At 41.1% G+C, this 16,791-nt stretch overlaps 1 protein-coding gene across 6 annotated transcripts in view; it reads right to left on the bottom strand.

Annotated features, from left to right (window-relative positions):
- PPP2R5C (protein phosphatase 2 regulatory subunit B'gamma) overlaps window positions 1-16,791 on the bottom strand; it is a 424,506-nt gene that overhangs the window by 193,566 nt on the left and 214,149 nt on the right. For all 6 annotated transcript variants that reach the window (XM_029597955.1, XM_029597952.1, XM_029597951.1 and 3 more), the window contains one exon: window positions 3,182-3,292. In XM_029597955.1, the coding sequence (XP_029453815.1) occupies window positions 3,182-3,292 (111 nt within the window). The remainder of the gene's footprint in view (window positions 1-3,181; window positions 3,293-16,791) is intronic.

Genomic DNA, 16,791 nt, shown 5'->3' with positions numbered 1-16,791 from the left:
AAAAGGATGTGACTGTAGGCGAGCCTCAACTTTTCTACTGGGCCTTTTTTTGTGGCACACCTATACTGCAACCATGCCAATGCACATTGGTTGGGAAATGTCACTAAATAGCTAGAATAAGATTTCAACTTAAGCGAACAAAGATTAGGCAGAAACTATCAACAAGTACAGCAATATTTTTGCAAAGTTCCAATAAAAGGCTAGCAAAAGATTCTTGAATAGATGAGCACACAAAATCCCATTACCTAAACCAACACTAGGTCCCTCCCTCATGTCTCTGCACTGCTCCACCCACCACATTCCACATCAGTCTCAAGTATACCTCTTGGTGTATCTTCTACCCCTGCCCCTTTACCACCATGCTCTGTGCTTATTCCAAACATTTTTTAATTCCATCACAACCTTTGATTATTGAATATACTTTTTCTACTTATTGTGATAATTGTTTACAAATTTATTTCTAACACCCTTGGAATGCATTCTAAAGTTATATATTTAAAAATATTATGGTTTTGGTTGCCACTACCTCTGCCAGATTCTGCTAATAAGATGTTCAGTTATATTTCAAATTATTTAATTTACAATTACTCATAATGTACAACTGAAAAGAAAATAAACAACCTTTTGTTATACAACTGTTTCAAACTATAGTATTAGCATATTTAGGAAAAATGGATTATCACAGGGGAAAAAAAAAGACATGAAAATAAAAAGGTAACCAACAAAGCTATAAGTGATACCCTTTTATTGGACTAACTTGATATATTTGTGACTAGCTTGCTGGAGTTTAACTCATTTTATACTGAACTGAAAAAGGGAATATAACATGATGGGTGCCAGTGTATACGATATAAAAAGCCAATGTAACCCCGATATTTAAAAAGGGCTCCAGGGGTGATCCAGGAAACTATAGACCAGTAAGCCTGATTTCAGTGCCGGGAAAAACTGTGGAAATTGTTATGAAGAATAAAATCACAAAACATTTAGCTAGACATGGTTTAATGGGACACAGCCAGCATGGATTTACTCAAGGGAAATCTTGCCTCACAAATCTCCTACATTTTTTTAAAGGGGTCAATAAACATGTGAACAAAGGTGAACTGGTAGATGTGGTGTATTTGGATTTTCAGAAGGCATTTGACTAAGTACCGCATGAGAGGCTTTGTCAACAACTAAAAAGTCATGAGATTGGAGGTGATTTCCTTTTGTGGATTGCAAGTTGGTTAAAAGATAGGAAACAGTAGGATTAAATGGTCTGTTTTCACAGTGAAAAAAACAGTAGAGTGCCTCAGGGATCTGTACTTGGGCTGGTGCTTTTTAATTTATTTATAAATGATTTGGAAAGGGGTATGACAAGTGAGGTGATCAAATTTGCGGATGACAGAAAATTATGCAGAGTAATTAATTCTCAAATGGATTGTGATAAATTGCAGGACCACCTTGCAAGACTGGAAGATTGGGATTCCAAATGGCAGATGAAATTTAACATGGACAAGTGCAAAGTGATGCATATAGGGAAAAATAACCCATGCTGTAGTTACACAATGTTAGGTTCTATCTTAGGAGTTACCACCCAGGAAAGATCTAGGTGTCAGAGGATAATACATTAAAATCGTTGGCTCAGTGTGGTGTGGTGATCAAAAAAGCAAACAATGTTGTTTATTTATTTAAAGCTTTTTTATCCCGGTATTAGTAGTTACAATGTTAGGAATTATCAGGAAGGGAATGGCAAATAAAATAGTGGCTGTCATAATGCCTCTGCATCGCTCCAGAGTAAGACCGCATCTTGAATACTGGTGCAATTCTGGTCACCGCATCTCAAACAAGATACAGTTGTACTGGAGAAAGTGCAGAGAAGGGTGACTAAAATTACAGGCATGAACAGCTGCCCTATGAGGACAGGTTAAGGAAGTTAGGGCTGTTCAGTTTGGAGAAGAGAGGACTCAGGAGGGGATATGATAGAGGTCTACAAAATCATGAAAAGACTTGAGCAAGTTAATATAAATCGGTTATTTACTCTCTCAGATAACAGAAGGACTAGGGGGCACTCCATTAAGTTAACAAGTAGCTCATTTAAAACAAACTGAAGAAAATTCTTTTTTTCACTCAGTGCAGTTAAGCTCTAGAATTCATTGCCAGAGGATGTGGTTACAGCAGTTACTGTTACTGGGTTTAAAAAAGGTTTGGATAAGTTCCTAGAGGAGAAATCCATAAACTGCTATTAATTAATAAGCAATAGTAGTTTGATATTTATTTAATGTTTGGGTACTTGCCAGGTCTTGTGACTTGGATTGGCCACTGTTGGAAACAGGAAACTGGGCTTGATGGACCCTTGGGTCAGACCCAGTATGGCCTATCTTATGTTCTAAGACAAATTAGATTTATAAAGTGATTATGAGGGGGGCTGGCCATTTGTTTTGTAGCAGTGTATGCAGGCTGGCCAACCAAAAGTGAGTAAGAGCTACTGTTTGTGAAACCATCATCTGGTTTTCAGCTATAATTGCTTTCTAATTAGTTTTTCATTTCTTGAGCTATAGCAGGTATTCATGAAACAGTTTCTCATGGGTTCAACAACATGAATTTCATTAAGTCATACAATGTAGCTGGCCTCAAAGATTTAAGCTATGAAGTTTTTTTTTTGTGTTTTGTTTTTTTATACAAAAATGTTATTACTGTTATTTTTTGTGAAAAAGAAGGGCTGTTCAGCTTGGAGAAGAGACGGCTGAGGGGGAATATGATAGAGGTCTTTAAGATCATGAGAGGTCTTGAACAAATAGATGTGAATCGGTTATTTACACTTTCGAATAATAGAAGGACTAGGGGGCATTCCATGAAGTTAGCAAGTAGCACATTTAAGACTAATCGGAGAAAATTCTTTTTCACTCAACACACAATAAAGCTCTGGAATTTGTTGCCAGAGGATGTGGTTAGAGCATTTAGTGTAGCTGGGTTCAAAAAAGGTTTGGATTAGTTCTTGGAGGAGAAGTCCATTAATGGCTATTAATCAAGTTTACTTAGGGAATAGCCACTGCTATTAATTGCATCAGTTGCATGGGATCTTCTTAGTGTTTGGGTAATTGCCAGGTTCTTGTGGCCTGGTTTGGCCTCTGTTGGAAACAGGATGCTGGGCTTGATGGACCCTTGGTCTGACCCAGCATGGCAATTTCTTATGTTCTTATACCTGTAAGTGAGGCCAAGCAGCCTCTAGCGTTGGTTCATCTTCCTCTGGATCAAATTCTGCGCCCGTTGGATTAGAGGATGGTGGTAATGTCCGAAACATATTTACTGCAAACTAAAACAGAAAATGAGCAAGATTAGTATAAAACCACATACTTCTTTCAAAACTCAGAAATATTGCAGCAGAAGAGATCCTAAGTATACTGTTAGCATGATGTTCATGTCAATTAAACTAATATTAATTCCATCAGAATTTCAGCTTGAACATGTTATTTAAAAATCCATGTATGTTCACACCAATTAATTATATTCACCAGGGATACAACAATTATCCTTTCAGTCTCCTGTAACTATTATCCATGTTTGTTTCTCTAAAATTCATCCTTTGAAGAATGAAATCTCAGATTTCTAAAGTATTTTTTTTCTTTTTTTCCTACCTCCCTCTTCTCATGATGATTGCCCAGGCAATCCTAATCCTGCTAGCCATAATGAATAAATAAGTGTTTAAAATACAAGCAGAGAATTTTTATGAACATATTCAGTTCAGCCTTCAGTCTGCCTAGTTAGAAAGCAGAGTTGCTTACCTGTAACAGTTGTTATCTATGGACAGCAGGATATCAGTCTTCACAACCGAGTAAAATCATTTGAAGGAGCCTGGCCTGGAACTTTTATGTCAAAGTTTCTAGGACTTTTGACTGTGCCTCACTAGATATACCAATACACCACACATCCATACAGGGATTCCTTCAGTCTTGTTCCATAGCAACATAAGGAGAAGCCAACTCCAAGAGGCAGTGGGTGGGTTTTGTGAGGACAGACATTATGCTTTCCTCTGAGAACACCTGTTACAGGTATGCAACTCTTCATTCTCGAAAGACAAGCAAGAATGGCAGTCCTCACAAGTGGGGAATCCTTGGGAAGCACAAAACAATGCCAACAGGCACAATAACAGTTTTTATTGTCAATATTTTTTGTTTTCTTTTGTTTTTTTTAAGTTTTCTTATGGGGAACAGCTTGGAACAAAAACAAAAAACAAAAGGGCCATGGCAGGAGTGGAATTGAGTTCTACACCTCAAAGAGATTCTGCACGAAACTGACCAAACCTATTGTTGCATCAGGAGCCCCTGTCCAAACAATAATGCAATGTGAATTTGTGGAGAGAATATATCATATCGCAGCTTTGCAGATCTCTTCCATGGAGACTGATCTTAGGTGAGACACCAATGATGCCATGGCTTGGACGGAGAGCCTTAACTTGACCCATCCAGTTTAGGCTTGTCTGGACAAAACAGGAGATGCAATATGCTAGCCAATTGGTTAAAGTCTGTTTGGCAATGGCAATCCACAGTTTCTTGGTATCAAAGGAAACAAAAAGCTGGGTGGACTTTCTATGGGCGTTCTGTCCCACCAGGTAGACAGCCAAAGTTCTTTTGCAGTCCAAACTGTGCAGTGCTTGTTCATATTGGTGGACATATGTCCTGGAAAATAATGTTGGAAGGATGATGACTAGTTAAGATGGAATTCAAACACCACTTTAGGAAGAAACTTAGGATGGGTGTGCATAGCCATCCTATTGTAAGTTACTAGAGCAGGGAGCTCACTAACCCTGAGCACTGAAGAAACCGCCATCAAAAACACAAAATTCCAGTTAGGCACTTCAGGTCACAGCAGCGCAGTGCCTCACAGGGAGCTTTTATCAGCTGGTCAGAACCACTGAGGTCCCAAGACATAGTGGGATATTTCAAATGAATCAAGCCCAACATAAATCAGACAGACAAAATCTGTACAGAAATGGGTCTGCCTTCTAACCTTCTACATTATGATGATAGACACCAATTGCACTGAGGTGAACCCTTACTGAGTTGGTCTTAAGACAAGACTCAGACAGATGTGAATAATGAATAAATGTTTTTAAATTTATATTCCTTCTTTCAAGACACTTCAAAGTGGATTACATTCAAGTACAGTAGGTATTTCCCTACAGTGGCATAGCCATGGGTGGGCAGTGGCTTACCCAATCAAGGCTGCCTGACACCAAACGAGGCCTGAAGAATGGCCACCACTGACTCCATCATCACGGTGGTTGAAGGAGAGCATCTGCCGAAGCAAGGCCTTCATGGGAGCCCATCCCTGTGGTGGCAAAGAATTAGTCCCACCAAAGGAAGACCACCACGGGAACCATCCCTGTGATGGTGAAAAAGGTGGCCCCACCGAAGCAAGACTGTCACAGGAGTCCATCCCCATAGTGACGAAGAAGGCCTCGCTGAAGCAAGGCTACCGCAAAATGCCAACCCTGTGGCAGCAAAGAATTAGTCCTGCTGAAGCAAGGTCGCCATGGAAGCCCATCTCTATTGCAATGGAGAAGTGGAGTTGCAATGGAGAAAGGTACAGAGAAGGGCAACCAAAATGATAAAGGGGATGGAACAGCTCCCCTATGAGGAAAGGCTGAAGAGGTTAGGGCTTTTCAGCTTGGAGAAGAGACGGCTGAGGGGGGATATAATAGAGGTCTTTAAGATCATGAGAGGTCTTGAACGAGTAGATGTGACTCGGTTATTTACACTTTCAAATAATAGAAGGACTAGGGGGCATTCCATGAAGTTAGCAAGTAGCACATTTAAGACTAATCAGAGAAAATTCTTTTTCACTCAACGCACAATAAAGCTCTGGAATTTGTTGCCAGAGGATGTGGTTAGTGCAGTTAGTGTAGCTGAGTTCAAAAAAGGTTTGGATAAGTTCTTGGAAGAGAAGTCCATTAACTGCTATTAATCAAGTTTACTTAAGGAATAGCCACTGCTATTAATTGCATCAGTAGCATGGGATCTTCTTGGTGTTTGGGTAATTGCCAGGTTCTTGTGGCCTGGTTTGTCCTCTGTTGGAAACAGGATGCTGGGCTTGATGGACCTTGGTCTGACCCAGCATGGCAATTTCTTATGTTCTTATGGCAGCACAGGCGGCAGTACGCCGGAGTAAACCCATGGCGAGAGCCCATCCCTGCGGCAATGAGAGGGGCCCAATAAGCAAGGCCGCAATGGGAACAGTTTTCGTGTGGAGGAGGAGAAAGGATCTAGGGTCTTTTGCTCATTCCACAAGGCAAACCTCCTCCACTTCAGTCTGCAGGACTTCCTAGTGGAATCCTTTCTTGAAAAAGAACACAAGGTGCATCCTCTGACAGATCTAAATGCAGCAGTGTTACCCTCTCAACATCCAGGCACTGAGAGCCAGGACCTGACATTGGGATGGCACCACCCGTCCTGATTCTGAATGATGAGATCTGGGAAATTTCCCAGCCTGTTTCCCTGATAGACATCTCCATCAGAAATGGAAAAACAAATCTGTCTTGGCCAAAATGGGGCTAAGAAAACCAGTGTCCCCCAGGTCTTCTCAAATTCAGAGTCTTTGCGACTAGCAGAGTCTGAGGATATGTGTACAGCAAGGTCTTGCCCAAATCAAGGGCAAAGGCATCCAAGGCTAGCTTGCCTTATGCCGTTATCCTGATACAGAAGAGTGGAACCATTCTGATCTGAGGGGACACAAACAGATCTACCCATGGGTGTGCCACACTCACAGAATATTTGGTTTATAGCCTACAAATCCTGCTCCAGGGACCATTTGTGGGGGTTCCCAGGATCTGACAATCTGTCCACCAGGATACATGGCTCTAAGGACCTTCCCTCTGAAAGATGTCACAGATCCACATCTGGACAGTCTCCTGACACAGAAAATACAATTTTGTGCCTCCGTGCTTGCTGATATAAAACATTGCAACTTGACTGCCCATCTGGACAAGGATGACTATTATCTAATCGATATTTGAAAGCCTCCAGAATGTACTGAACCGCCCTCGGCTCCAGGAAATTTATCTGGTGAAGCTTTTCCTGAGCAGACCAAAGACATGAATAGAGCACTCCCCTATATGAATTCCCCACCCATAGTAAGGATAATTTGGACTGGAGGAATTTGGAAGAATATGCCTTTGGTCAAATTGTCCCACTACCAGGACAGAGAGTCCCTAAACAGAGGCATGATGTGAATGCTTTCCTGAAGATCCTGAGTGGTCTGAAGCCACTGAGATCTGAGGGCCCATTCAGCTCTCCTCATATGTTTTAAAATCTGCCCCTTAGTGTAGCTGTGTTTAAAAAAGGATTGGATAAGTTCTTGGAGGAGAAGTCCATTACCTGCTATTGATTAAGTCGACTTAGAGAATAGCCATTGCTATTACTAGCAACAGTAGCATGAAATACACTTAATTTTTTGGGTACTTGCCAGGTTCTTATAGCCTGGATTGGCCACTGTTGGAAACAAGATGCTTGACTTGATGGACCCTTGGTCTGACCCAGTAAGGCATGTTCTTAATCAGCGGAACAGAGTCAACTGGAACTTTTAAAAATTCTATCATATACTTCCTAAACATCTCTTTTGGAGAAATATTAATTTTAAGACAATTAATCAAAAATCAAATATTTAGAAATATTTTCAAGATTCTTCAACTTTCTGTGAATCACACAATTACCTTTATCACAGCAGTTACATTTGTTTGAAGTTGCTCAATGTTCTGCTTCAATATGTCCACTCTCATGGAACATGCAGCCAACGATTTTTCCTGGTTACCAAGTGTTAAGTTAATATCTTTTAAATTCAATGAAATCTGAGCTATTTGAGCTGACAAATTCTCCCCAAATCGCCTCCAATGCAAAGACTTGAGGTTTAATCATAGTAAAAAGAAAACTATCTTCTCACCCAAAACTTACTACAAAAATGTCCACCCTGACTGTCAGTAACATCTTGGACTCTCATGTGGGTAATCATTGGCGTCCAGAGGTCCGCTGGGAGAACCTTTCAGAAGGACAACTATCTCTGCAGCACTCCACCAATCAGGCCTTTATGCTTGAAATTTGACAAAAGGCACTTAATGAACTCTCAGAGCATGAGCAACAAGATTCCCTGCCTTTGAAACCAAGACTGAACTCTTTGGCCTGAATGCAGAACTTCAATGTCTGGAGGAAACCAGGCACCGCTCATCACCTAGCAAATACCATCCCTACGGTGAAGCACAGGGTTGGCAGCATCATTCTGTGGGGATATTTTTAGCTGCAGGAAATGGGAGACTAGTCAGGATCAAGGGAAAGATGAATGGAGCAAAGTACAGAGATCCTTGATGTGCTCTGGACCTCAGACTGGGGTGACAATTCTAACAGGCCAACAACCCTATGCATATAGCAAGACAATGCAGGAGTGGCTTTGGTACAAGCCTGTGAATGTCCTTGAGTGGACGAGCCAGAGCCTGGCCTTGAACCTGATCGAACATCTCTGGAGAAACCTGAAAACAGCTGTGCATCAACACTCCAATGTAAGAATATCCCAATTCTTGCTAACAGGACAAGCAGCAAAGATGGATTCTCAGACGTCAATAAAAATAGACTTTAACATTTGGCTATGCACAGTCAAATGCAGGCATGATAGAGATTCTGCAGTGCTGTGTACATAACTAAACCCAACAGATTTATTGGTTGTTTCTAGCTCAAATGGTGCCTAAGAGAGGCCAAAAGTGACATGGGAACAGATGTTACCAACTGAATCTGTCCTACAATAGAATTTTTTTTTTTGGCACCTAAGGTCTATCTGAGAACGGTCTTATCAGTGCCCTGTCAAACCTGCCCCACTATCATTTGTCTCCCTTACCGCTCGTTGAACTGTGCCAGCAAACAAAGGACTGGAAAAGAGCGGGAAACTCTAATTAAAAGCCTAATTATACATTCACCAGACTATGCATTAGGGTGTTGAATTGTGCATAGGTGAGCCCCTTAAAAGACAGCAGTTGTGCAGAGCTTGTAGTCATTCGGTGGTTCATTGGGTCGCTTGTCACACCCCCTAAGAAGAAACACAACTCCTCCTGCTGCACCACCATCCCCACCATCCTGCTTGGCATCCGGGGCAGACCTAGAGGAGATGAGGTAGACAGAAGTACGTCGGAAACCTTCATGGACACAGCATAGTAGTCCTAACTCCAGTCTAACAGCTCTTGTGTTACTTTGGAGGAGCAAGGTCACCTGGAAAAAGACCATCAACTTAGCAGAATTTGATCCTCAGGTGATGCCTTATCCTTTCGTACCAAGAACGTAACTTCAGGGGCACTTGTGCCCAGGAGGAAACAGCTAGAACTGCTGTTGTAATTGGTGATTCAATCATAATGCAGATAGCTGGTGAGCATGACGATTGATTGGTAAATTACCTGCTTGGTGTGAAGATAACAGACCTCATGTATGACTTGGATTGCTTTTTAGTGTGGGTTGGGAGGAGCTGGCTGTCATGGTATATGAGGGCACCAATACATAGGAAAGTGCAGGGTAGAGGTTCTGGAAGCTAAATTTAGGCTTTTAGATAGAAGATGAAATCCAGAAACTTCAGAACTGCATTCTCAAAAATGATTCCCATTCAATATGGGGAAACTGCAGAAGCAGGCTAAACTCCAGAATATCAATGTGTGGATGAGACAATGAGGTGCAGAGAAAATGATTTTAGATTTATTAGGAACTAGGCAACATTTTGGGGAAGGAGAACCTATTCAACAGGATAGGCTCCAACTTAACCAGGGTGGAATCCAGCTGTTGGCATTAATATTTAAAAAGGAGATAGAGTAGCTTTTAAACTAGTCCATGGAGGAAGGTCAACAGTCATTCAGAAGTGCAAGATTCAGAGTGAGGTATCTTCCAAGGATACTTTCAAAACAGAGAAGTTAGAATACTCCAGAAGAGAGCTTATGGGTAAGGCTGACGTAGACCAGATAGATGTAAACAAATCTTTTATTAATAAGCAGGTTCTGAATATAAAGATAGAACTACAAATAAAAAACACACTTTAAAATGCCTGTATGCAAATGTCAGAGGTCTGCATAGTAAAACTAGAGAGTTAGAATGTACATCATTATGTGAGGTAACAGATATAACAGATACCTCAGAGACACAGTAGGAGGAGAATAACCGAAGGGATATTGCAATTTCTGTCAGGGTCTGATCAGTACAGACACAACAAGTATCAAAGATAATATAGGTTCCTATCCTTCAATATGCAACAGAAACAGAAGTATTCAAAAGTATTTCCGTATTAGGCAAGTGAGGTGATCAAAACAGCTCAACCAGATTCAGAGCAGCCCTTACTAACTCAGCTCAGTGAATTAGAGTTGTTGTTCCAGCAGAGACTCTCTACTGGCTAGTGGTTTAAACAGGTATGCTATCAAGGGTGAGCCTCTTTTTGGGCCAATGAGACTTATTTATTTATTTTTATTTTTAATTTTTATATACCGACATTCTTACATCCGATGTAAATCATACCGGTTTACATTAAACAGAATAGCAGGAAATAAATTTCCATAGTCTAATACAATGAACATTTCTAATTAAAATTGTTAACAAGCGAAAAGAAAAGGTAAAGAATTGGAATAAAGGTTAAATTACAGAAAAATATAAAAGATTTTTTTTTTTTTTTTTAGAAGCATAAGGGTTGCACGAAGGGGTGCACAAAGAGGATAGGAATACTACTACTTCCCCGGCTCTTTACAGCCAGAATGGCTCTCCTTGGAGGGCTTCAGTCTGCAACTTCCACAGCCTGAGGTTCAAGACCCTGACTTTACCTGCACATAAATTATAATACGACGAGGCAGATCAAATTGGTGAGTGTGGCACTATATGTAAAAGAAGGCAGAGTTAAGCAGGATAAATGCACTGTGAAATCGTAATGGATAGAAATTTAATGTGTGATGGGCAAGAGTATAGCACTTGGCCAAGATTTATTTATTTATAGAAATGTCTATTCTGCCCATTTATCAGATGAAGAAAGACTGTGAAATAGCAGAAATCAGAAATAAATTTGACAACACAATAATAAAGGGAGATTTCAATTATCTCAGCACTGATTGAATCAATGTTTCACTGGGACAAGCCAGAAAGATTAAGTTTCTAGATGCCATAAATTACTGTGGAATGCATGACCCTGGTGCAAAGGGCCACTATGGCGGGGCAATTTAGTAATGGGATCATAATACAATCAATTTTGAAATCATCACTGGAGGGAGGACATTAAGAAAATCTACTGTAGTAGTATATAGCTTCAAAAATGGACACTATGAAAGAAAGAAGAAATTAGTTAAATACAAAAATAAAAAGCAGTTGCAAAGATAAAAAGTTTGCACAAGGCTTCGACATTGTTTAAAAATACAATTTTGGAAACCCAGATAAAATACATCCTAGGTTTTAAAAAAGGTCAAAGGAAGACACTTTGTTACTACTATGATATACATTAGGATGTTTGATTGTAACACTGTCTGTTTCACATACTACCTATGCTTTTAACTTGTAAACGGCCCTGAACACACTTGGAAGAATGGTATAAATACCTGTAAATAAATAAGACCAAATGACTGCCAACATGGTTTAATGGTGAAGTGGAAAGAGGAAGTTAAAGCCAAAAAAAGGGTATCTTTCAAAAAATGGACAGCAGACCCAAATGAAGAAAATAAGCAAGAGCATAACTACTGGCAAGTAAAATAGAAACACAAACGTGATGACAGAAAAAGACCATATAATCTTTCTAGATTGCCCATCAACCCAATTAATTCAGCTTTACAATCCCTACCACTCCTCAGAGATTTTGTGTTTATCCCATGATTTCTTCTCTCGACCACCTCCATGAGGGAGGCTAATCTATGCATCCCTACCCTCTATGTAAATATTTCCTTAGATTACTCCTAGGTCAACTCCCTTTTGCACTCATCCCATGACTTCTATTCTAGAGCCCCCTTTCTGTTGAAAAAGGCTCACCTCCTGTCCATAGAAACCATGGAGGTATTTAAATATCTCGTATCATACATCCCCCCATCTGCCTTTCCTCTAGGCCAGGGGTCGGGAACCCATGGCTCTCGAGCCAGATATGGCTCTTTTGAGGGCTGCATCTGGCTCGCAGACAAGTGTCGCCACACTTTCCCGCTGACCCAGCTGCTCCCCGGTCCTCCTCCGCCCGGGCTTAAAATGCTGTCAGCCCGGGCGGAACGCGGCAGGACAGCTGGAGTCAGCGGCACCGGCGTGCTCTCTTCTTCTCCCCCCCCCCCTCCCCCGTGGCCCGGAAGAGGAAGTGGAGAGTATCGGGTGCGTGCGCGGCAAGAAGAGGCCACGCTAGTGCGCTCGGCATCGGCCCGAAGAAAAGAAGACTGCAGCGCGGCTCGGAGGAAAATGAAGAGCTTCAACCGCGGCCGATGGGACTCCGCCTCCGCGAGGGCTGAAAATGAAGAGGTTAGCGTTGGGAATTTGTTGCCAGAGGATGTGGGAGTGCAGTTAGTATAGCTGTGTTTAAAAATGGATTGGATAAGTTCTTGGAGGAGAAGTCCATTACCTTCTATTAATTAAGTTGACTTAGAAATTAGCCACTGCTATTACTAGCAACGGTAACATGGAATAGACTTAGTTTTTGGATACTTGCCAGGTTCTTATGGCCTGGATTGGCCACTGTTGGAAACAGCATGCTGGGCTTGATGGACCCTTGGTCTGAACCAGTACGGCATGTTCTTATGTACCATACTCAGCCACTGTAGTGCTGCTGCTTATCAGATGAAGAAGTTTAAGAGTGTGTGAATATGGGAGGAGGAATTCAGTGGATTTCTTGTATTACACTTGTTTCTGATAATGTTATATTTGATTGATTTTATATATGATGAGTGCTTTGAGAAGTTTCCCCTGTCTAACTTTTACTTTACCTGCTGCCAGCCCTTTACACGATACTCCGTGCCTGCCCTTGAAATAGAAATGTGTAAACAAGTATCACATTAAGCATTTAAAAGAAAACATATTCAGGAAGCATTGAAATGTAATGATGGAATTTAGTAATGCTTAGGGCAGGCACAGAGCATGGTGGTAAAGGGCTGGTAGAGGATTAACGTAGAAGTTACAGAAAGGGATACTACCCGCAGGTGGATCGTCAATGCTGGCGGAATTGCCACCAGGAAGGGACATTTCTTCACATGTGGTGGAACTGTGTTTTTATTAGTCCTCTGTGGTCTTATGTTTCCAAGCTGCTAACTGACCTGCTTCGAACCCCATGCTTGCTTACGATGGAACAGGCGTTACTATTCTCTTCATGTGACTCTCTACCTCCATATGCTCAAATTCTAGTGCAACAAGTGTGCACGGCGACCAAAATGGAGATCGCCTATCGTTGGAAGTGGCCACAACCACCTACTTCTGAAGAGCTTTTAAAACGCCTGGATGGTGTCTGCCTTCTTTATCGACTTACGGCGCTGAAATATCAACGACTTTCCAAATTCAACCGGATCTGGGAACCATACATTACTTGGAGACCCTTAACTTTCAAGTCTTTTTGAGCAACAACCTGACATTTTCTATTTATTTTTTACATACCTACCACTGAACAACTATGCGTTCAGACTTCAAGTTGTGGTAGTCTGGAGTGATGTATTTCTGTTCACGACTAACTGGACTTTAAATGGCATGATGGGGGCGGGGGGGTAGGGGATAATTACTTAAATTTTGCTGTTGTTACTGTATTATGCTGTTTTCTTGTCTTTGACTCATGCTCTAGATGACTGTTGTGTTTTACTAGATGCTGTACCTGTTTCTTGTGTATCACAGCAATAAAAATTTCAAATTAAAAAAAAAAAAAAGAAGTTACAGAAAGGGATAAACTTGAGATAGTTGTGATGGTGGTGGTAGAAGCAGGGTTGATAAGTTGGGTGGAGACATGGGGGAGGGAGCTGGTATTGGTTTAAGTAATGGGGCTTTGTGTGCTCCTCTACCCAAGTGGAAAAAAACCAGACACAGTGTTTCATTCTGGGCAGACTGGATGGGCCAATTGATCTTTAACTGCCATCATTTACTGTTATTCTCTGGTTGGAATGCAGATATTAATCTCTAAGAAAGGCAGGGTATCACTGTCTTAGCAATTCAGAATGTTTGGATCAACTGTTGTTGGGGGAAATTTTTTTGAAAAGGAAAACACCTTAACTCCTGGGATTTACTAAGTACTTGTGACCTGGATTAGCCACCTTCAGAGACAAGATGCTAGGCTCGATGGACCTTGATCTGACCCAGCATGGCACTTCTTATGCTCTCATGTAACATTTTTGCTAACTGAACAAGGTGTTTGCCATCAGATAATGCTCTGTCTTCAATAATGCCTCTCTTTAGTAGAGTTTGCTCTTTCTGCAGTTTACATCAGAAATTAAAAATCTAAAACTAATCTTCAATTTAACCATGCCTTTCCATAGAAACTATATGAGTTTTGGTTGCCACTACCTCTGCCAATAGTTTTTGCAAATAAGATACTCAGTTACATTCTCAACTATTTAGTTTACAATTGCTCAATGTACATGTGAAAAGAAACTAAATGATCTTTTATTGTACAATTTGAACTGTTTCAAACTGTACTATTAGCAAATTTTGGAAATATAGATTACTACAAAATAAAGACATATGGAAACTGTCTGGCTGAATGCACAATTTTGAAGATTAATGCAAAAGAAAGCTATTTCCAGGGCTTGTAACAAATCCCTACCTAACAAATTTACTGGATAATCTGGTGCATATATAAAAACTAACTTGTTACTTCTTTTCCTTCTAACTGCACACTAGTTTTAAAAAGGTAACCAAAGCTATAAGTGATTTTGTATTGGACTAATTTAATAGAAACATAGAAACGACGGCAGAAGAAGACCAAACGGCCCATCCAGTCTGCCCAGCAAGCTTTGCACTTTTTTTCTCTCTCTCATAGTTCTGTTAGTCTTGGCTCTTAGTAACCTTTTGGTTCTATTTCCCTTCCACCCCCACCATTAACGCAGAGAGCAGTGTTGGAACTGCATTAAAGTGAATATCTAGCTTAATTAGTCAGGGGTAATAACTGCCGCAATAAGCAAGCTACACCCATGCCTATCCGCTTACCTAGTCTATGTAATTCAGTCCTTGTTGGTTGTTGTCTGTATATAGATCCACTTTTCTTCATTCCCCCTGCTGCTGAAGCAGAGAGTTATGCTGGATATGCGTGAAGTATCAGTCTTTCTCCCTTACCGTTGAAGCAGAGAGGTATGCTGGATATGTGTGAAGTTTCAGTCTTTCTCCCCTGCCGTTGAAGCAGAGAGCTATGCTGGATATGTATTGAAAGTGAAGTATCAGGCTTATTTGGTTTGGGGTAGTAACCGCCGTAACAAGCAAGCTACTCCCTGCTTTTTTGTGAATGCAAATTCTTTTTTCCACATTTCCTCTTCCCGTTGAAGCTTAGAGCAATGTTGGAGTCGCATTAACCGTGTGTATGTTTATTGAATAAGGGTATTATCTCCAGGCAGTAGCCGTCATTCCCGCAAGCCACCCACTCTTCATTCACGTCCTCTAGACTTTATGGATCCACAGTGTTTATCCCACACTCCTTTGAAGTCCTTCACAGTTCATATTTGCAACTAGCTTGCTAGAGTTACACTTCCTTCATCAGGTTAGTATAACATGGGTTAAAGATGATGGATGCCAGCACATATAGTATAAAGACAAATATTTTGTCTCAAAGATGATCATGAGGGAGCAGTCTGGTGGCTCAGGAACAGTGCATGTGGGCTGGCCAGGGCTGGGGATACAGCAGAAACAATGTTCAAAACTCCCATGAAATGAAGGAAGGGGGATCCGTGGTCACTGCTCACGGGCGACACTTAACAGCTGGATTCAGGGCCCATAATTACAAGATTCAGGAGGAAGCCCTCGTATATGGCTCCTGGTAGAGGACTGTCACTGCAATAACCAGTTTAGATAGGTATAGTAGAGAGCGTTATAAAATAGGGGCGAAATCCCCGGATAGTTGCAAATGAAGCCACAATGCTCCCAGATCCCAGTCCAGGTTCTGACTGAAATGGAAGCCTAAAGGAGCAGGAAGAAACTGCTGGGTCAATTTATAATTTAAAAAAATAAAATAAAAATAAATTAGTTATAAGGGCTTGTTTGTGACAATCCCAGACCCATAGCATAAACAAAACCAACCTGTAAACATCAAGAACAAAAGAATGAGGAAGTCATCACATATTTAACAAAATGCTGTTATGATTTTCCTTATTAAAAATCTTGGCAGGGAGCTCAGGAAGGCTGACATCACTCTTCTGAATTTCTCTAGTTAATTTACCACAACCAGATATACAGGAAGGTCATAAGAGCAGAGTCAAGTGAAAAGACAGCAGCATCCATCAGTTACCGAAGAGGATTTTCACTAAGGGTACTAGGGTTGCTGTTAGATACACTGGGGCTAATGGCACAAACAAAGGAAAAGAGCCCAACCAGTGCCAGGGGCACTCAAGCTCTGCCTGAGTGACATCCAGATGCATAGATTTATACTGCCTACTAGCAGTGGAGACAGGGAACACATCCTTTTCAGTGACATCACCAGGATGCTGCAGTGAAGGCAAAAGATAGTATCCTTATGTTAAAGAAAAAAGGCGCTCGCAGGACCTCTCTGTAAGCAGCTTCACACACTCAGGCATCATAGGTCTGACACTGCCACTTTTCACAGCAGGGAAATGCTGCTCTTGTCCTGCCTAAGTGTGCCTGGAAACCTCCCTAACGGCGCTCCCTGATGACATCA

This window comes from Rhinatrema bivittatum, chromosome 4, assembly GCF_901001135.1.
Source record: "Rhinatrema bivittatum chromosome 4, aRhiBiv1.1, whole genome shotgun sequence".
Classification (NCBI taxonomy): domain Eukaryota; kingdom Metazoa; phylum Chordata; class Amphibia; order Gymnophiona; family Rhinatrematidae; genus Rhinatrema; species Rhinatrema bivittatum.
This window is presented reverse-complemented; position numbering and strand designations above follow the sequence as displayed.